The 22,044-nt window shown below is 34.3% G+C and overlaps 1 protein-coding gene across 1 annotated transcript; it reads left to right on the top strand.

Moving 5' to 3' along the window:
* Nucleotides 1–6,144: 6,144 nt before the first annotated feature.
* On the top strand, nt 6,145–19,583 carry LOC132281110 (ethylene-responsive transcription factor ERF113-like). The gene is made up of 3 exons (XM_059782844.1): nt 6,145–6,597; nt 7,460–7,609; nt 19,183–19,583. Exons 1-3 carry the CDS (start codon nt 6,423–6,425, stop codon nt 19,581–19,583), a joined length of 726 nt encoding a protein of 241 aa, XP_059638827.1. The 5' UTR covers nt 6,145–6,422.
* Nucleotides 19,584–22,044: the final 2,461 nt, after the last annotated feature.

The following is a 22,044-nucleotide window of genomic DNA, read 5'->3' as shown; positions in this document are numbered from 1 at the left end:
ACAATGTTACTCAATGCTCCAAACATAACCTAGTGAATATACAACAAGTGTAAGTCCATGATTTGAATATAGATACAACTTCTAAAGCACAATTAGGTACATGGAGCCATTAGATAAAATTTAATTAAACAAAAATCATTAAATTCTCTAGATTTCAAATCAATATCAAATAACCTCAAATTTTTATATGTTAAACAACATAGCATGCTCATTACATATATCAAATCAAAAGAGCAAAATAAACAAGACATCATTATTTAGAATTTAATTAATTTAAATTAATTAAATCTCTAATTTTCAAAAGTTATTCAAATAATCCCAAATTAATATGTAACAAGGATTAAATCATGATAATCACTAATATCAAGTCAAAACTTAATTACATCAATGGAGTAATTAAATAGAATTTAATTACATAAAACTTAAATAAATCTCTAGATTTTAAAAGTTGTTCGAATGATCTCAAATTAATATATATCAAGCACTAAGTCATGGTCACACCATATATCAAGTCTAAAATGGAATACAAGCAAAACACAATTTACTAGAATTTAAATCAAATTAAATCAGTTTAATCTCTAGATTTGAAAACTCATTTAAATCATCCCAATTTAATATATACCAAAGATCAAGGTATAGCCATGCCATAAACCAAGTCTAAAATGAGTTATAAGTAACCATGATATATCATTTATTTCTCAAATTGACAAAAGAACATACTTACAACTTATATATTCATACAAAAGCAAATAAAGCCACTTAGAAAATAAATTATAACACCCCCTGCCTCACAAGAGGATTGTTCCTCTTGAATCCAAGGCTAGCAAGCACAAAATGGTAAACCCTTCTAGGGTTACAAAGAGGAAGATGAGGGGAACAAAAAGTATTCCCAAGGTCAAGCTTAGAAATCAATGGAAGGCCCTCAAAATCAAGGTTAAAGCTTAAGGCTTCAAGTTCCATCCATGGAGGCTAGAGTTTTCTTTACAAGAGAGGGAGGAGATAGAAATTAAGTGTGACTGAATGTGAGTGGAGGAAATAGAAATCGTCCACTCACTATATGGTCTTACACCAAGGTCAACACACAAGTCTTGTTCAATTACACAAAACCCCCTCTTTAAAACCATAATCCCAAAGTGGCCCAAAATTAATTGCAAGACTTAATTTGCGGCATACATTTGTCACTCATCTAAGCATCCATTGTAGGCTTAATCCTAAGCCTACACTTGTCAACCATCCAAGCCAACAAGTGCACCTATCCTAGGTCAACAAGTGGTTCAATCTCCACCCTCCACATGTCATGATCCAAGGCATCAAAGTGTCCCCACACAAATGTCAACAAGTGGACCAATGAGAGTGTGACACTTGTCACACTTTTCAAAAATTAGAAAAAGGTCCTTTTCCAAAATATCTCCTAAATTAAATTACAAAATGGTCCCTAAGATGAAAAATAATTACTTTATTTAATTACACTAAAACCCTACAAGTTAAGAATATTACAAAAAAAAATTGTGCATCCATACCCTTTACAAAAATAGTAAACACTTAGCATGCTTTTCTACCAAAGTGAGAATATAGATATCAGGGAAACTAAATACTATAGGTGCATGCAAAGCCGAAATCAAATCCAAGCACAAAAAGTGAGGTTATACAAAGAAAAATAATAAACGGGAAAAAGACGAAATGTGAATAGTGTCACAAAAGTGAAAATGTGAAAATGACTCGGTCTTTAAAGGAAGTTGTCAATCCAAAGAAAAGAGCCTCAAAAACCATTTTCAAGCACTCGATATGACACTAAGTGATAGGAAACCAAACACAGAAGAGAAAAGACAACGGAAAAAATTTGTCCGTAAAATTTGAGCAAAAAGAAAAGGAATGAAAATAATCGGGTCATTACAGTAAATATCATAATTTTGACAGGCATACTACTAACAATCATGTAATTAATTTTTATGTAATACTATTCAGGAATCTATTGACAAACTTATGTTATTTTTTCCCCACAAATGTCAAAAAATAACGGGTTATCATTTTCCTTTATGGCGCGGGAAAGACAAAAGAGGCTACGGCATTAGATACTACGTCTTTCCATTGGTTATTGTGTCCACAAACGTAATTAGAGTCACAGTACAAAAAAAGTTAGAGAAATTTGAGGAAGGGTTTCAGAAAGCCGAAGCCATCAGTGAGCAGACCAAGGTCGAAGGGAAACAACCAATCCAAAGCACGATTCTAAGCATGGAAAGCTTGGAGAAGCAGTTATGGGACGTCTAACGCACATTAACAAAAGTGATAGGATAACAGCAAGCTCTCTTCAGGAAGGATGTTAACCCAAATGCAAGGTCGAAATAGCCACAGAGGAAATGATTAGAGCAGAAGGGGGGGAGGTTCACAACACAAGAGCTATAATAATCAAAAAAATTAATATTTGGTGACTAGATTGACAATAGATTTTAACCTCTGTGTCGCATCGACTAACTTATCCAGAAGAATAACATACCAAAAAGAAATAAGAGATATTAAACGTTGTCCTTGTCACAATAAGGGCCACAAAGAACTTTTGAATGGCTCATTTATAATTTCGACAGTGCCTCAAAGTTAGATTATGGAAAAAAGTCTATGATCCATCAGGAATATTTGTTTGGCTTAAGTAGGACCAGGTCCTCAGACTGATCTCGGGGTGCAGATTGGACCGAACATAGTCCCCGCACCCCCGTAGGCGAAGAGACTCGCCAATAGCTCCCATCATGTTTTTAGACCAAACACTATAAATGCAAGATTTGGAGAGTGAAATAGCTAGGTTCCTGTCAACGCGCATCTATTATACGAAATATTAATATTGATCAATTGATTGAGATCTGAAAATACCTAAACTTTATTTATTAATTTAAGTGTTTTTAAAGCACCTAATAATTCAAAGATTTATACATGGGAGTTGAGGGGAGGGTCTCATATCCCAAAAATTTGTTCCCTGTTATGCACTACTTGTCATGATTAGATGTGAGGATAGCTAAAAACAAAATATGGTTTATGAAGATCCATCATCGGCTTTTTAATTAAATACCCACTAAATTTTGGCATGAACTGCCAATAGCAAAGGGTTCCAATTTTAGTGCATTCCTTTTAAAAATATGGAACCTTTTCATTTTTTATTTATGAGAAAAACAACATAAAAGAACCACAATAAATCAAGATATATTGATTACACTCAGTTGAACGTTATTATATGCTCCATTCCAATATAATATATTCCATCACTAAATAATTTACACACTGTATGAAATGTTAATTTTCACATTTCTATATGAGTGAAAAAGTAAAACCACTGTGATCTCACCATATCATGTTCTACAGATGCATTCATTTTGACTTGAAGTCTGCGGTTGAAGACTTTGACTGTTCCAATATTGTTCAAACTTTTGAGTGGCTCATTTATACTTTCCGCAGTGCCTCGAAGTTAGATTAGGTAAAAAAGGCTACGACATAGTACAATCATACCACCAGGAATATTTTCTTGGCTTAAGTAGGACTAGGTCCCCAGACAGGTCTTAGGGCGCAAATCGGACCGAACACAAGCCTGGAATCCCCATAGGTGAAGAGACTCGCCTAGCAGCCCCTGGCATACGTTTAGACCAAACACCATCAATGCAAGATTTGGAGAGTGAAATAGATTTCTGTCAATGCGCATCTATTATAAAAAATATCAATTTTGATCAAATAATTGAGATTTGGTGATACCTATACTTTATTTAGTTATTTATGTGTTTCTTAAGCACCTAATAATTCTGAGATCTATACATGGGAGTTAAGAGGATGGCCTCTTATCCCAAAATTTTGTCCTTAATGTTATATATGAGAATAGGTAAAAAATATATATGGTATATGAAGATCTATCATAAGCTTTTTAATTAAATATCCACTGAATTTTGGCATGTACCGCCAATAGCCTAGGGTTTCAATTTTAGTACATTCCTTTTAAAAACATAAAACCTTTTCATTTTTTTTATTTATGAGAAAAACAACATAAAAGAACCACAACAATTCAAGAAATCGAGATATATTGATTACACTCGGTTTAGTGCTATTATATGCTCCATTCTAATACAATAAATTCCCATCACTAAATAATTTACACACTATATGAAATGTTAGTTTTCACATTTCTATATGAGTGAAAAAAACCACTCTGATCCCATGACATGTTCCACGGATGCATTCATTTTGACTTGAAGTCTACAGTTGAAAACTTCAGACTCCTGTAGCATTGCTCAAACTTTTGAGTCTCTCATTTACACTTTCTGCAGTGCCTCGAAGTTAGATTAGGGAAAAAAGACTATGACCCTAGTGCAGTCATAGCATCAAGAATCTTTTCTTGGCTTAGGTAGGACCAGGTTCCTAGACCGGCCTGAGGGCGTAAATCAAACCAAACATAGTCTTGGCACCCCTGTAGGTGAAAAGATTCACCCAGTAGCCCCCAACATGCTTTTTGACCAAACACCGTCACTGCAAGTTCTGGAGAGTGAAATAGATTTATGTCAACGCACATCTATTATACAAAATATCAATATTAATCAAATGATTGAGATTTGAGGATACCTAAATTTTATTTATTTATTTATGTGTTTTCTAAGCACCTAATAATTCATAAATTTATATATGAGAGTTGAGGGGAGGGCTCTTTATCCCAAAAATATGTCCCCTGTTATGCATTACTTGTCAAGATTAGATCTCAGGATTGCTAAAAAAAAAATTGTACATGAGAGGATTCATCGCCAACTTGTTAATTAATTAAATACCCACTAAATTTTGTCATGTACCGCCAATAGCCTAGAGTTCTAATTTTAGTATGCTCCTTTTAAAAACATAGAACCTTTACATTTTTCTATTTATGAGAAGAACACAATAAAATAATCACAACAAATCAAGAGATGAAGACAAATCGATCACACTCAGTTTAGTGTTATTATATGGTCCATTCTAATACAATAAATTCTCATTATTAAATAATTTACACACTATATGAAATGTTAATTTTCACACTTCTATATGAGTGAAAAAATAAAACGACTCTGATCCCACCACAAGAAGTTTCACGTATGTATATATGTATTTATTCTGTTAAAGACTTCAACTCTTGTTGCATTGTTCAAACTTGAATTCATCAAAGTCCAACCATTTGATTTCTCAACTCTATAGATATCAACAATATCATTTCCAAATGTTGAATTCCAATCCTCCATATTGGAGTCGCCAAATCTAGATATTTTAAACAATTAGAGAAGAAATTAATCATAGCCACCTCTTTTGAATTGCCTTTGGGCTTATTCAATTGCTAATGGGCTTCTGATTATTTTGTAAGCAACTTAGCTTTGGGCCACGCTATTGTTGTATCTTTTGTTATGGGCCTAATGTCCAGTTAATATAACTTATATGTAAAAAAATATATAATGTATTTTAATATTACAAATTAATTATAATTTAATATTTGCATATAATATAATATAAATATGGTATATGATAATATAAAATAAATAAAAATACATAATAAATCTTAAATATTTTTGTCTCAAAAAATTATTTATATGGAGTAATATTAGATGTCATAAATATATATTTTTAGTATTTAATAAAATAAAATTAGTATATAACATGAATAATATGAATTTTGTTTGATAGTAAAAACGTTTTTAATTATGAAAAAATTAAAAATATGGCAATAACCGACCAAAGCAATATTTATTTATTTTAATTTACACAATCAATATAATCAAATTAACATGGATGCCTCACTTGTGTTATTGCTTTATCTTTTTACCTGTTGTCAGGCTTATTTTGACTTCTGGCCTTTCAGATTAGCTTTATCTCTTCTCTTTCAGAAATTAATTATTAGATCCTCAACGATCAAATTAAATCGTTGTTGAGATTTTTTTATAATATATTAATATATTATTATGAAAATTTAAATTTAATTGGTTCATCAAGAAGTTACGGTCATAGACCACTTTTTTGAATAGTCTTTCCATTCCATTTGACTAATACATATAAAATCCATATATATTGTAGCAAGCAAAACCCTATTTTTTCTCTTTCACCTCCTCCCCACATGCATCTCATTTTAAATCAGCTTCATCCTCTTCTGGGTAGTCTTGATCCACACACACACACACACACACACATATATAACCCTCATCTTCTACATATATATGATCATTTCACACCCAACATTTATATAGATTCAACCAAGTATATATATATAGTATTTTACAAATACATATATATATAAGTTGTAAGAAATTAAAGTGGATCTAAACAGGCATGGGAAGAGGCCCCTTCCTTTTTCTGATTCATCGGAGAAAAAAGAAGAAGAAGAAGAAGAAGAAGAAAACTATAACATATTTCCTGTCTACTCAGCTAGATCTCAACAGGACATGTCCGCTATGGTGTCAGCACTCACTCTAGTTATTGGAAACACTGATAAAAACCTTCTTCATGATATGCCTGCAGGAAACTCAGTAGCCATAGGCATAAATACATATATATTCATGGCCGGGCCGGGTGCAACGGTGCCTCCTGATCAGTCTCAACCCAATATTCAAGATCAAGGTAACATAAATACATATATATTCATATCATATACGTAGTATTAGATAATCTTGTTTAGAATATATATGTATATATATATACATATATATTTTTTCCTAAGTTTATATATATATATATATATATATATATATATTATACATATGTGGAAAAGTTAGACTTGAACACGTTGATGACCACCGCTTCTACTTCAAGCTCACTAGGATGTTGTATTTGGTCAACTGACTGGTTAGATTTTGGTATGATGCTGCATGCCTGCTTAAGCATATGAACTCTCTCTCTCCTATGCCCAAAATCTGGAATAATTTGAAAAAAAAAAAATAATAAATAAATAAATAAATAAATAAATAAAAATAATAAAAAATTCTGGAATAATGACATGAAAACAACCAGACAACATGAAAACAACTAGAGCTAATTAATAATAACATGAAATCAACTAGCTAGTTCAACCGAAAAAAATAAAACTAGCTAGTTCACACTATATGTTTTATATTTTCGCTCTTCATTTATCATTCTGATTCAATCTAGGAAATGGTCTGTGGTATTTACTACATTCATGTTTTTGCAGTTTACAACCATCATATATATATATAAATATATATATTTATATAGTTACAGATGTTAGAACTTAGAAGAATATAATAAATAAAACTAATTAACCTAATTATTTTCATGTATGGTCTTTGATTGAGGCTATCCATGGCATTAGATAGAGCTGGAATGGAAACATAAGATTCATGTAGCCGACCTCAGATAGTTGGAGAAAATGCCTGTTATTGTTCTTGTGATGGTGATTTTCACGTATGGCGTGATATGTCAAAGCTACATATATTATAAACAAATCTATATGTACATTGTGAAGGGAACCAAGGGAGAAGACACTATAGAGGGCTGAGGCAAAGGCCATGGGGCAAGTGGGCAGCCGAAATACGAGGCCCTAAAAAAGCAGCAAGAGTGTGGCTAGGTACTTTCGAAATAGCTGAGGCTGCTGCACTTGCATATGATGAAGCATGTAACGACCCGGTCATTTGCCTTCCTTTCCTTTTTCTAGAAATTTTACGATTGAATTTTTTTCGTTTAATTTTCTTTTCTGAGCTCTGTTTCGTGTCACTTAGTGTCATCTCGAGTGCTTGGAATTGATTCCTGAGACTCTTTTCCGTGGATTGACAACTTCCTTTGAGGACCGAGTCATTTTCACATTTTTCGTTTTTCGACACTATGCGCTATTTCGTCCTTTTCCCTATTCTGTCTTATCTCCATTTGTCAGTTTTTGGCACAACCTCACTTCTCATGCTCGGAGTTAGTTTTTGACTTCACGTGCCTTCATCTTGAGTGGTTTTTACGAAATACGTATTTTTACTTTTGCAAGAAAGTACTCTGGTTGCTCCCGGTGTCCATTGGGGCATAGATGCAAAGTTTTTTGAAATTATTTTCTTTTCTTGGGGTGTTTTTCGTAAATATATTTTGAAGATATTTTATTTCATAGGTTTTTAAGAAAAAATCTTTTGGAAGATATTTTCATTCTGAGGTAATTTCGCAGTTAACCCTTTTTGTAGGGGCCATTGTGCAACTAATGAAAGTTATTGCAAAATGTCTTGTTTTGAGCCTGGATCCTCATACGGGATTTATTTTCACATTTCGTTGAGTTGTGTACTCTTGGAATTTCCTCCTGGTCGATGTTTTTCAGTTTCAGGGTTTATGGCCCCGGTTTTCGCCAAACTTGTTTTGGGCATAACATTCTGCTCAGGACTCAGTTTTCGACGCCGTCTCTTCCGTTGTTCATATTTTATCATTTTAAATCTTTTTTGTTCACAAAGTTTTGCCATTTGAGCGCGTCTGCTCAAATTTTACTTTTTCGGACCTAGCGGGGCCCGTTCGGGGCACTTTTTGAGATTTCTATAAAAGGGGGGGTGAGATATTTCATGTTTCATCTTCTCCACTCTTAATGCACGACCTGGAGCTCCCATGGCAGCCCAAGGGGTGCTACCATCTTTTCTCTCCTCTTTTGGTTTACTTTTCCTTGATGGAAAGTTTTCGGCCTTCACATTTGTTGTTCCCCTCGCTGTGCTCTACCTTTCCCCCTTATTAGAATTCAGTTTTGACCATTTCTTGAGTTTGGTTTTAAGGTCAAGTTATAATTTTGATGGGGCTTTCATGGTGGTTATGTTCATGGCGTTGTCCCTGACAAAACCTAGTAGTTTCGTCGGATTCGAAGCCGTTCCATTTTGATGGCTTTTGAGATTTTCATCTCAAATTGAGGTAGGAGATGTTCTAGATTTAAATTCTTATTATATAGCATGTTTGTGATACTTATACTACTTGTTTGCATGATTAAATATAAAATCTAGAAATTTTATTATTTATTTTTCTTGTACGGGATCTAATTTTCCCGGTTGCTCATGACTTAGTTTAAACATGTAGCATGATTTTATATTACCCCTTAATATGCTCATTGTCGTGTATTAAAATTGGAACATTTGAATAAGTATTAAAGATTTTATTTAATATTTATCTTAGGTAAAAGATTAATTCACATGGCCTTAACTAACTTAAAATCAATATGTGTTAGCATATTAAATAAGGCCTTAGCATGCTCTCCAACATAGTTGAATTTGAAAGTGATTGGAGGTATTTTGAAAATTAGTAACTATTAATTAATTTGATTAATTAATTTGCCCAGAGTGCACTTTTCACTCTATTTAAATTCCGACTTGATATTCTAGATTTACATGCCATATAGTTTTACATATATTTGATTTAGAATGTTCGGTTAGGTTTTGAAACATTTTATTTAATTAAATTCCATGCTTAAGATTTAATCCTCATGGTGATATACAACTTGGAATTGTATTGTGGCATGCTAGAAAATTAAGTTTTGGTATAATTGTTCACATGTATTAAATTGAGATTTATTGCATGAGAATTGCAACTTTTGTTTTATATTTAACTTTATTGAAGGTTTAACTCGCATGGTCGTAAATTCAATTAAATAAACTTGTAATGTGATATTACATTAGTCCTTGGCATGTTTTCCAACATAGGTTAATTTGAGAGCATTTGGTTAAGTTTGAAAATCAAGAGATTTTAATTAAAAGAATTAATTAAAATCTATTTTGTGGTCCCATTAGCTTAATTAATGTTTTGACTTGATATTTGTATTGGCCATGACTTGTTTACTAGTATATATTAATTTGGGACTATTAGAAGTTGTTTTAGAACCTTGGTAATTTAATTTGCATGATTTAATTAAAGTTCTACTTTGTTGTTCCAACAACCTAATTGAGTTTTAGAATGGATATAGGTGATAACCATGACATGTCCTTTAACATGTATTAAATTGAGGTTATATGGAATTGAATCGGAATCTAGAGAATTTAATTGTGTTTATCTATTTAAATTCTATCAATTTGCTCCATGATCTAGTTGTGTTTTAGAAGTGGTTTATATATTCAAATCATGGACTTAGACTTGTTCTATATTCATTTGGTTATGTTTTGAACATTGGATAATATAGTTGCTATGTTTGTATTCGTAATAATATGTTTTCTTTATTGAATATATTGTTGCCTTGTGTAATGATTTGCACACTTTGTGTTTAACATCTTTCATGCATAGCGTGTAACGAATCGCACATTGAAGATTCGACATTCATCATATTATATTAGTTGTGGATTTGGAGCATGTATTGTATAGGTTTCCAAATTTGGTTGTGCTTAGTAGATAGTTGATTATCTTGCATATTCCTGTTGATATATGCGTTGTTGCACAACTTGTTGATTTTGGAAACTTGTGGATGTTGTTGTTTGACTATAGCTGGGACGTGATTCTAGTACGGGGGATAGTCCCTCTATATGGTCTAGTGCGCACATAGGGAGGTTACCCATGGGCTAGTAACCCTAAAGTAACTATGTTTGCGATCTGATCCGGCGTGACGTCCGAGTATCTACTTTGTTTGATTTCGCATTTCATTTTCAAATTGATAACTAGACGATGTTGTAACTTGTTGTTTCTTATTTGTCGTTCCATTTTAAGTTACATGATGTTAACTTTGCGAAATTATGCTTTATGCGTTGTATTGGAAGTTCCAATGTTGGTTAAATTGTATCGTTATTGAAAATTGTGTTTTGACGTTCTAACAAATCTTAGGATTGATCCTATTGATTCATTTATAATTTAGACGTTAGGTGGCATGACCCACTTCTGTTGTTTTTGTACTTTAGATTTCAAGCTGATAGCTTTAAGAAATTGTATTTTGTTGCCTTGTATAATATGCTTTTATCTGGTTATATTGCATTGAAGTTGTAAATTACGGTTTGATTGTTCAGCATGGCCTAGGATGATTCCTTAGACTTATTTAGAACATAGACGTTAGGTGACATAATCACTTTAGTTGTTTCTGTATTCGAGATTGCAAGTTAATACCTTTAAGAACCTATATCTTGTTGCTTTGTATAACGTGCTTCCATATTGTTTAAATGGCATAGATGATGTGATTTATGCTAGAAACACTCTAAGGTAGCTTAGGATGCTCCCTGAGTCTCATTTCGATATAGACGTTGAGTGGCATGAACCCCTTTAACATGTTTCACCTTAAGGTGATAAATTTGTAAAATGTTAGGTCGATGCATGCTCATCTCCTACGAGTAGCTTTATGTTACTCACCCCTACGATACTGGGGCATATTTCAGGTACGAAGACTTGGTTCGTGATGCCTAGCATTCCTTGGATGTCGTGTAGCTTTCAAGTTTCCATTTCATGCGAATGTTAGCATGAAATGTCGTTTTGTAGACTTATATGTCAAAATATGTATATTTGATTCCATGTATGTAATGTGTACTTAAGTACACTTCTTTCAATGTATTTGATATGTATGAGATGAGGCCGGAGGCCAATGAACATTATATTGTATTCTATGTACTTTTTAACTTCATGAAATATTGTGAAAATCTTGAAAAATCGCAAGTCATTGCTTCACCATGGTTGCATCGGGTGTGGGAATTCCATTCTCATTCTTTCATAGAGTCTCATAAATCATGTTTGAAGTGTGGCCAAGGGCCAAACGGTCATTTGATCCCATTTTGTATTTTTGGATTATGAGTTTTCATTCGAAGTTCCATTTTTAACTTTTTGCCCGTTAAGGGGGTCGGATTTTGTATCGGTGGTATTTTAAGTCGTGGACCATTATAGCACGTCCAAATAGGTAGGTTACGTTTGTGTGCATGGTCTTTTTTGGGAAAAACCTTATCGTTTGTGTTTTGAGCCTCTTGTTAATTCATTTCGCATTTTTTTTGCATATTCTGATCTAGGGTCATTATGGACCTTTCATATCTGTTTTATTTTCTTTTTTTGACATGGTTGAATAGAAAACATGATTTTAGGGGGGGGGTTTCTTCGTGTTTTTCCAGAAATTGTTGTATTGGTACCGAAAATCCCTCGTGAAGTTTCAGCTTCCAGTTTTCATTTAGCAGCTTTATGACCCTCTTGTTCAGTTCTGATCTAGGGGAATTTTGGGGATTTCACAGTGATTTTTTTTCGATTTCGTCTGCGCTGTCGGGTAGAAAACTCGATTCTAGGGGGGGTTTCTTTTTCGTGTTTCTTCAAAAAAACTCGTCTTGACCTCCGTTTCAAGCCTCAATTCTGGGCAGATAAAAAAAAATGTAGCAGTAGCGAAAGGCTGCCACCAGCCACGTCTTTGGGCGCCGGCATGCGCGCCGGTGGGCTCACGCATGGGCGCCATGTGCACCATGGCCCTCGTCGGGCCGCCGCGACGTCAATTCTTCTTTTGGGCTTTTCTCCTTTCATCCGGACTCTGATTTAAGTGAATTTTTTTTTGAACTTGACTAATTTTTCGCTGTCTTTCCAACGGTGTGCTCGGTTGTACCCGGTTCTTCCTGGATAATTACCAATTTATCCTTTTTGCCTTAAGTGCTCTCTTTTTTTCGTCATGCCGTTTCTCCTTCGTTCGGACTCCGAATCATGCGATTCTTGAGTCCAACTTGATTAGTTTTTCATTGTCCTTCTAGCGATGTACTCGATGGCACCCGAATCTACAGTTTTCAGAAATGACTATTTTACCCTTGGGGGCTTATTTGTCATATTTTCGATCTTTTGCTTCCGCATCAGTTCTTGTTGAGTTCCACGACCTCATGGAAGGTCACTTTGACTTCTTAAAGTCTTGTTTTCTGTTTTCGCTTCTGCATTCGGATCCGTTATCGGATTATCCTTACGGTTCATCACAAGACACGCTGGCCTAAAAATTAGGGTCGTCACAAGTGGTATCAGAGCGTCCGGGTTCGAATACCTTGGACGACGGGTTTTGGGTGCATATCATGCTCACGTTGTTTTGCTTTGATGTGTCATTTATATCTTGATAACATGGCTTCTTTGATAACATGTCTTGTATGATAACATGTTCACATGCTTAGGTATTTTGAGACATCTATTATTTGTTAAGCATACTTTATGTGTATATATGCTCTTGATAACATGTTTTGATTTGAAAACATGTCTGTTTGCTTATGTGGCACTTTGAGTAGATAGTCCATTGTTATGTTGCATGCTAGCTACTTCCTTTATATCAGGTTTTGACATTGTCTCATAGGATTTGTCTTATTCCTTGGATGCATTCTTGTTTCACGAGTTTCTTCCTTGGATAGGAGAAATTCATTCTGTAAGGACCCATGTCGGGAACCTTCTTGTCTGTTTTGTTGATGCGAGTAAGGCTCATGTGAACGTAGAATCGCAATCCTTGTCCGGTGGAGTGAGACGTGTGCTAGGGAGACACCGTTTCATTTCCTTTTCCTTTATGGCTTCTAGATCTAAGGCCTTAAGCGTAATGGTGCCAGTGTCATTGTTGTCAGAGTTTTGGGATTAGCTACCCCAACTCTCGCCGATGCCTGGTTCTTGCGGTGCTTTTGGTAATGATCATTTTAGACATTGATGTCATTGGTATTGAAAAGTTCCCTTCTGGGGCATGTTACGAACTAGTGCCTTATACTGTCATGTTACCTTACTGACGAGTAAGTGTGGGCGGGTTCTGGTCACTGTTCGTACTGCCTTGTTACTCTCTTCTTCTATCATGTTTCAACATTTTGTTGTCTTGGGATTCTCTCGGTAGTTGACGTTGAGTTAACGTGCCGATTCGTTTGAGATGACGTCTCAGTTCGTGTTTCGCGTTCCTTTAGTGGATCTTGAGACTTCAGGATTTGTCCTTCAGCGCGTTGTGAGCTATCATTTGATTTGACCTTTTGTTCGGTCATTATTCTGTTCTCTCTGGTATGTTCCTAATTTCAGGGATGAAATTCCTTTAAGGAGGGTAGGTTGTAACGACCTGGTCATTTGCCTTCCTTTCCTTTTTCCTGAAATTTTACGAATGAATTTTTTTCGTTTAATTTTCTTTTCTGAGCTCTGTTTCGTGTCGCTTAGTGTCATCTCGAGTGCTCGAAATTGGTTCCTGAGACTCTTTTCCGTGGATTGACAACTTCTTTTGAGGACCGAGTCATTTTCACATTTTTCGTTTTTCGACACTATGCGCTATTTCGTTCTTTTCCCTATTCTGTCTTATCTTCGTTTCTCAGTTTTTGGCACAACCTCACTTCTCATGCTCGGAGTTGGTTTTTGACTTCACGTGCTTTCATCTTGAGTGGTTTTCACGAAATACATATCTTTACTTTTGCAAGAAAGTACTCTGGTTGCTTCCGGTATCCATTGGGGCATGGATGCAAAGTTCTTTGAAATTATTTTCTTTTCTTGTGGTGTTTTTCATAAATATCTTTTGAAGATATTTTATTTCAAAGGTTTCTAAGAAAATATCTTTTGGAAGATATTTTCATTCTGGGGCAATTTCGCAGTTAACCCTTTTTGTAGGGGCCATTGTGCAATTAATGAAAGTTATTCCAAATATCTTGTTTTGAGCCTAGATCCTCGTACGGGATTCATTTTCACATTTCGTCGAGTTATATACTCTTGGAATTTCCTCCTGGTCGATATTTTTCAGTTTCAGGGTTTCTGGCCCCAGTTTTCACCAAACTTGTTTTGGGCATAACTTTATTCTCGGGACTTGGTTTTCAACACCGTCTCTTCCGTTGTTCATATTTTATCATTTTAAATCTTTTTTGTTCATAAAGTTTTGCCATTTGAGTGCGTCTGCTCAAATTTTACTTTTTCGGACCCGGCGGGGCCCGTTCGGGGCACTTTTTGAGATTTCTATAAAATGGGGGTGAGATATTTCATTTTTCATCTTCTCCACTCTTCATGCACGACCTGGAGCTCCCATGGCAGCCCAAGGGGTGCTTCCATCTTCTCTCTCCTCTTTTGGTTCACTTTTCCTTGATGAAAAGTCTTCGGCCTTAACGTTTGTTGTTCCCCTCGCCGTGCTCTACCTTTTCCCCTTATTAGAATTCAGTTTTGACCATTTCTTGAGTTTAGTTTTGAGGTCAAGTTATGATTTTGATGGGGCTTTCATGGGGGTTATGGTCACGGCATTGTCCACGACAAAACCTAGTAGTTTCGTCGGATTCAGAGCCGTTCCATTTTGATGGCTTTTGAGATTTTCATCTCAAATTGAGGTAGGAGATGTTCTAGGGTTTAAATTCTTGTTATATAGCATGTTTGTGATGCTTATACTACTTGTTTGCATAATTAAATATAAAATCTAGAGATTTTATTATTTATTTTTCTTGTACGGGATCTAATTTTTCCGGTTGCTCATGACTTGGTTTAAACATGTAGTATGATTTTATATTGCCCCTAGATATGCTCATTGTCGTGTATTAAAATTGAAACATTTGAATAAGTATTAAAAATTTTATTTAATATTTATCTTAGGTGAAAGATTAATTCACATGGCCTTAACTAGCTTAAAATCAATATGTGTTAGCATATTAAATTAGGCCTTAGCATGCTCTCCAACATAGTTGAATTTGAAAGTGATTGGAGGTATTTTGAAAATTAGTAATTATTAATTAATTTGATTAATTAATTTGCCCCGAGTGTACTATTCACTCTATTTAAATTCCGACTTTATATTCTTGATTTACATGCCATATAGTTTCACATATATTTGATTTAGAATATTCGGTTAGTTTTTGAAACCTTTTATTTAATTAAATTACATGTTTAAGATTTAATCCTCATGGTGATATACAACTTGGAATTGTATTGTGGCATGCTAGAAAATTAAGTTTTGATATGGTTGTTCACATGTATTAAATTGGGATTTATTGCATGAGAATTGCAACTTTTGTTTTATATTTAACTTTATTGAAGGTTTAATTCGCATGGTCGTAAATTGAATGAAATAAACTTATAATGTGATATTACATTAGTCCTTGGCATGTTTTCCAACATAGGTTAATTTGAGAGCATTTGGTTAAGTTTGAAAATCAAGAGATTTTAATTAAAAGAATTAATTAAAATCTATTTTGTTGTCCCATTAGCTTAATTAAGATTTTGACTTGATATTTGTATTGGCCATGACTTGTTTACTAGTATATATTAATTTGGGACTATTAAAAGTTGTTTTAGAACCTCGGTAATTAAATTTGCAAGATTTAATTAAAGTTATACTTTGTTGTTCCAACAACCTAATTGAGTTTTAGAATGGATATAGGTGATAACCATGCCATGTCCTTTAACATGTATTAAATTGAGGTTACTTAGAATTGAATCGGAATTTAGAGAATTTAATTGTGTTTATCTATTTAAATTCTATCAATTTGCTCCATAATCTAGTTGTGTTTTAGAAGTGGTTTATATATTCAAATCATGGACTTAGACTTGTTGTATATTCATTTGGTTATGTTTTGAACATTGGATAACATAGTTGCTATGTTTGTATTCGTGATAATATGTTTTCCTTATTGAATATATTGTTGCCTTGTGTAATGATTTGCACACTTCGTGTTTAACATCTTTCATGCATAGCGTGTAACGAATCGCACACTGAAGATTTGACATTCATCATATTATATTAGTTGTGGATTTAGAGCATGTATTGTATAGGTTTCCAAATTTGGTTGTGCTTAGTAGATAGTTAATTATCTTGCATATTCCTGTTGATATATGCATTGTTACACAACTTGTTGATTTTGAAAACTTGGGGATGTCGTTGTTTGACTATAGCTGGGATGTGGTTCTAGTACGGGGGATAGTCCCTCTATATGGTCTAGTGCGCACATAGGGAGGTTACCCATGGGCTAGTAACCCTAAAGTAACTATGTTTTCGGTCTGATCCGACGTGACGTCCGAGTATCCACTTTGTTTGATTTCGCATTTCATTTTCAAGTTGATAACTAGAGGATGTTGTAACTTATTGTTTCTTATTTGTTGTTCCATTTTAAGTTACATGATGTTAACTTTGCGAAATTATGCTTTATGCGTTGTATTGGAAGTTCCAATGTTGGTTAAATTGCATCGATATTGAAAATTGTGTTTTGACGTTCTAACAAATCTTAGGATTGATCCTATTGATTCATTTATAACTTAGATGTTAGGTGGCATGACCCACTTCTATTGTTTTTGTACTTTAGATTTCAAGCTGATAGCTTTAAGAAATTGTATTTTGTTGCCTTGTATAATATGCTTCTATGTGGTTAGATTGCATTAAAGTTGTAAATTGCGGTTTGATTGTTCAGCATGGCCTAGGATGATTCCTTAGACTTATTTAGAACATAGACGTTAGGTGACATAATCACTTTAGTTGTTTCTGTATTCGAGATTGTAAGTTAATACCTTTAAGAACCTATATCTTGTTACTTTGTATAACGTGCTTCCATATTGTTTAAATGGCATAGATGATGTGATTTATGCTAGAAACACTCTAAGGTAGCTTAGGATGCTCCCTGAGTCTCATTTCGATATAGACGTTAGGTGGCATGAACCCCTTTAACATGTTTTCAGCTTAAGGTGATAAATTTATAAAATGCTAGGTCGATGCATACTCATCTCCTACGAGTAGCTTTATGTTACTCACCCCTACGATACTGGGGCATATTTCTGGTACGAAGACTTGGTTCGTGACGCCTAGCATTCCTTGGATGTCGTGTAGCTTTCATGTTTCCATTTCATACGAATGTTAGCATGAAATGTCGTTTTGTAGACTTATATGTCAAAATATGTATATTTGATTCCATGTATGTAATGTGTACTTAAGTACACTTCTTTCAATGTATTTGATATGTATGAGATGAGGCATGAGGCCAATGAATATTATATTGTATTCTATGTACTTTTTAACTTCATGAAATATTGTGAAAATCTTGAAAAATCGCAAGTCATTGCTTCACCATGGTTGCATCGGGTGTGGGAATTCCATTCTCATTCTTTCATAGGGTCTCATAAATTATGTTTGAAGTGTGGCCAAGGGCCAAACGGTCATTTGATCCCGTTTTGTATTTTTGGATTCTGAGTTTTCATTCGAAGTTCCATTTTTGACTTCTTGCCCGTTGGGGGGTCGGATTTTGTATCGGTGGTATTTTTAAGTCGTGGACCATTGTAGCACGTCCAAATAGGTAGGTTACGTTTGTTTGCATGGTCTTTTTTGAGAAAAACCTTATCGTTTGTGTTTTGAGCCTCTTGTGAATTCATTTCGCATTTTTTTTTTCATATTCTGATCTAGGGGCATTATGGACCTTTCACATTAGTTTTATTTTCTTCTTTTGACATGGTTGAATAGAAAACATGATTTTAGGAGGGGTTTTTTCTTCGTGTTTTTCCAGAAAATGTCGTCTTGGTATCGGAAATCCCTCATGAAGTTTCAGCTTCCGGTTTTCATTTAGCAGCTTTATGACCTTCTTGTTCAGTTCTGATCTAGGGGCAGTTTGGAGATTTCACAGTGAGTTTTTTTCGATTTTGTCCGCTAAGTCAGGTAGAAAACTCGATTTCAGGGGGGGTTTTTTCTTCATGTTTTTCCAAAAAAGCTCGTCTTGACCTCCGTTTCAAGCCTCAGTTCTGGGCAGATAAAAAAAAATATAGCAGCAGCCAAGAGCTGCCACCAGCCATGTCTTTGGGCGCTGGCATGCGCACCGGTGGGCTCGCGTATGGGCGCCGTGTGCACCATGGACCTTGTCGGGCCGCCGCGACGTCAATTCTTCTTTTGGGCTTTTCTCCTTCGTCCGGACTCCGATTCAAGTGAATTTTTTTTTGAACTTGACTAATTTTTCGCTGTCTTTCCAACGGTGTGCTCGGTTGCACCCGGTTCTTCCTAAATAATTACCAGTTTACCCTTTTTGCCTTAAGTGCTCGTTTTTCTTTGTCATGCCGTTTCTCCTTCGTTCGAACTCCGAATCATGCGATTCTTGAGTCCATCTTGATTAGTTTTTCGTTGTCCTTCCAGCGGTGTGCTTGGTGGCATCCGAATCTATAATTTTCATAAATGACTATTTTGCCCCTAGGGGCTTATTTGTCATATTTTCGATCTTTCGCTTCCGCATCAGTTCTTGTTGAGTTCCACGACCTCATGGAATGTCACTTTGTCTTCTTAGAGGCTTGTTTTCTATTTTCGCTTCCGCATTCGGATCCGTTATCGGATCATCTTTACGGTTCATCACAGGACACGCTAGCCTAAAAACCAAGGTCATCACAAAGCAACTCTTAGATTTAAAGGAAACAAAGCTAAGCTCAACTTCCCTGAAAGAGTTCAAGGGAGAATCGAGTTGGGTTGCCTAACAACTCATCAAGACTTGCGGTTCATGGCTCACTCGGTTGCTCCTCCTCCTCCTAATAATTTTGCTCATTATGCACAAGTTCTTGATAGTGAAGATCATAATTTGAACCACGCCATACCATCCGGTATCTACCACAGAGGAACATATCTTTCGCCGTCTATGTCTTCATCTTCAACATCTTCCTCTGCATCAACATATAATTGGCAACAAGAAGGGGGAGAGGTTAGAAGACTTCCACCACAGTCTAGAAGTTCTTCTTCAAGTTGTGATCCTCCAAATAATTGGGAAGATTTTGATCCTAATGATCACTCGAAAGGGTAGTTGATCCAAGTTCACCGGAGATATATATATATCTCATCTTATATCTATTGTGATTTTCTTTTTTATGCTCAAAAACTTTTTTCTTAAGGGTTTTCAAGAAATGTTGGTTTAATGATTTTTGTGTTGTATCGGGCCGGAAATTTTTAACAATCAAAAGAAGAATTTATGAGATGAAGTATATTGCATTGCAACATATATAGTCAATATTATTGCATGAAAGTTGAACGGCTCTAATATATCTTGATTATAATTTCAAGTTAATATATATCACTTGGGATGGAGATGCATCAAAGAACGTTGGATCATCACCAATTTGATTATAGAAGTTTATTTTTAAGGTTTCTTGATATGCCTCTCGCAAGGTTTGAATTTAATAATGATGTTGCTCCATTATTGCCTGAAAGTTATACATTTGAAACAAAAGATGTTTTTTTTTTTTCGATAAGATTACCTGCATTTGACTGGCCAAATCTTATAATGACAGGAATTTCACGAACTAGGCTAGTTCTTAGTATGCAAACCAACATATTATAGAACTTTACCACCTCATTTCGAAGTGTTAGAAGAATGCTAAGTAACACTTTTCGTGGTTAGAGAATTGAGTTTTTGATTGAATTTGATTAGATCATATATGATTCAACACTATTTAATAATTTTTCCTCGACAAAAAGTTTTAGGTAACAAAAAATAGATGAGATAGTGGGTCCCACCACACCACCATCTCGGCAAGCATGCAGCTGGTACGATACACCACACCATGTACTTGTTCGTGTCAAGCCTGCAAACTGTAAAAGACTATTAAATTAACGTCTATGTCTGCAAATACACTCCGAATATATTTTACGGGTCAAAAAAAAAAAAGCAAAAAAAAACAGGAGACGATAGAGTAGAAAAGGAATACTTGTTTCACAAGCTAGTTGTTGAGTTTGAATTGTATCCCCATTGAGATTCTCAAAGTGGAAGCTTGATCGAGCTTTGATATATATATATCCAAAGGTAGCTTCTAAGATATATATAATGTATCATACATATAATATGTGTTGTGTGTGATAATATATACTCGCCGAAAACTTATCATATATATAAGTGTGAAAATGCTCACCGAAAAATATATATATATATATAAGTGTGAAAATGTTAACAAAGTGTAGTCATGGAAATCGGCTAAGGTTGGCGGACAAAATGAGCTTCACATGAATGGTGAATGAAACCAACAAGTGAGCAATGTGGTTTTTTTTTTTTTTTTTAACACGTGTGCAATGCATATATCAGTAGTTTGAACACTTTGGTCAGCCTGTTCTAGAAGGCCAAAGATGGTAACTGTTCTTCTTAGCACACTACACTATGTAATTACAGTAATTTACACACACACACACACTAACATATATGTGTTCAGCTTATTAGTACTTTATAGTATCATTTATTCCTTCAGATATAACAGATAAGTCTCTCTCTCTCTCTCTCTCACCTGAAACTTCCATATGTGTCTAATGATACTTCTCTAAGTCTTTTGTTTTGACCCGTATCTTTTTTTTTTTTTCGGTTTTGTTTTGGCCCGTATAATATTTTGTTTATAAAGTCCTCTGCGTTTTTTTTTTTTTTTTTAAATTGAATATTAAATAGTTTGATTAAAGTGCATGTCCGGGACACTTTCCAAAATGGAATGCATGGAAGTCCATGAAGTAATACAATTTGGTTTGACGTTATGGATTAATTAAATTTGGTACGCACGATATATAGAATTAAATGTTGAATTAAACTATCAAATAATTACACCTCTCGTCAAATCAAATTTTAAGTCAAATGTATTTTAAAAATTATTTAAATATAAGTGACCCATAAAATAATATAAAATTCTAAGTGAAGGTGGGTGATTCTTATTATAATTGAATACTGAACAATTAATACATTAAAAATATATATATCAAAAAAAATTTTAAAAAAATCTCAATTAACAATTATCGCTTAAATTTTTTTGCGTCTAAAATTCAGTTTTTAAATATTTCAGGGTTTCACTGCATCTTGAATCTAGAAAACTCGTCTTATTTTACCCAAAAAAAAAAAAAAAAAAGTTTAGATTAGTTAATAGAATTTGGATTCGAGGCATCTCCTTTAGAAAATTTGTCGATGTCAATTTACATTAATCCTCCTCATGTGCATTCATCGAGTTTGAATCCCATACAAATAATTATTTCGCAATTCTAACACGTGAAAGTTGCAATTTACTCAAATCTTTTATTAAATATCATGAGCAATGTTGCCGAAAGTAGTCCCATCATGTAAGCTTAGAAATCCTCTATCTTTCATTTTGAAATGTTACTGAAAGTCATTATCGCACCGTGTAAGTCTCATTACCGCAATTTAAGAATCTTTTATCTTTCATTTTGAAATAAGAGAAGACACCACCATATCGCAGACTTGGTTCTTTCGTCAATTATTAAAGAAAACTATTCAATATGTT

The sequence above is a fragment of the Cornus florida genome, unplaced genomic scaffold (genome assembly GCF_030987335.1).
Source record: "Cornus florida cultivar Cherokee Brave unplaced genomic scaffold, ASM3098733v1 CherokeeBrave_3.0.0_Hap2_Chr11, whole genome shotgun sequence".
NCBI lineage: Eukaryota > Viridiplantae > Streptophyta > Magnoliopsida > Cornales > Cornaceae > Cornus > Cornus florida.
Note: the sequence above shows the minus strand (reverse complement) of the source record. Positions and strands in the feature narration are given on the sequence as shown.

Bases quoted from the DNA above. Each gene is read 5' to 3' on its own strand.
- LOC132281110 (XM_059782844.1), top strand. From the start codon at position 6,423: ATGTCCGCTATGGTGTCAGCACTCACTCTAGTTATTGGAAACACTGAT. The intron at 6,598-7,459 runs GTAACATAAATA...TACATTGTGAAG, and splicing joins ACCCAATATTCAAGATCAAG to GGAACCAAGGGAGAAGACAC. The intron at 7,610-19,182 runs GTAACGACCCGG...GTCATCACAAAG, and splicing joins ACTTGCATATGATGAAGCAT to CAACTCTTAGATTTAAAGGA.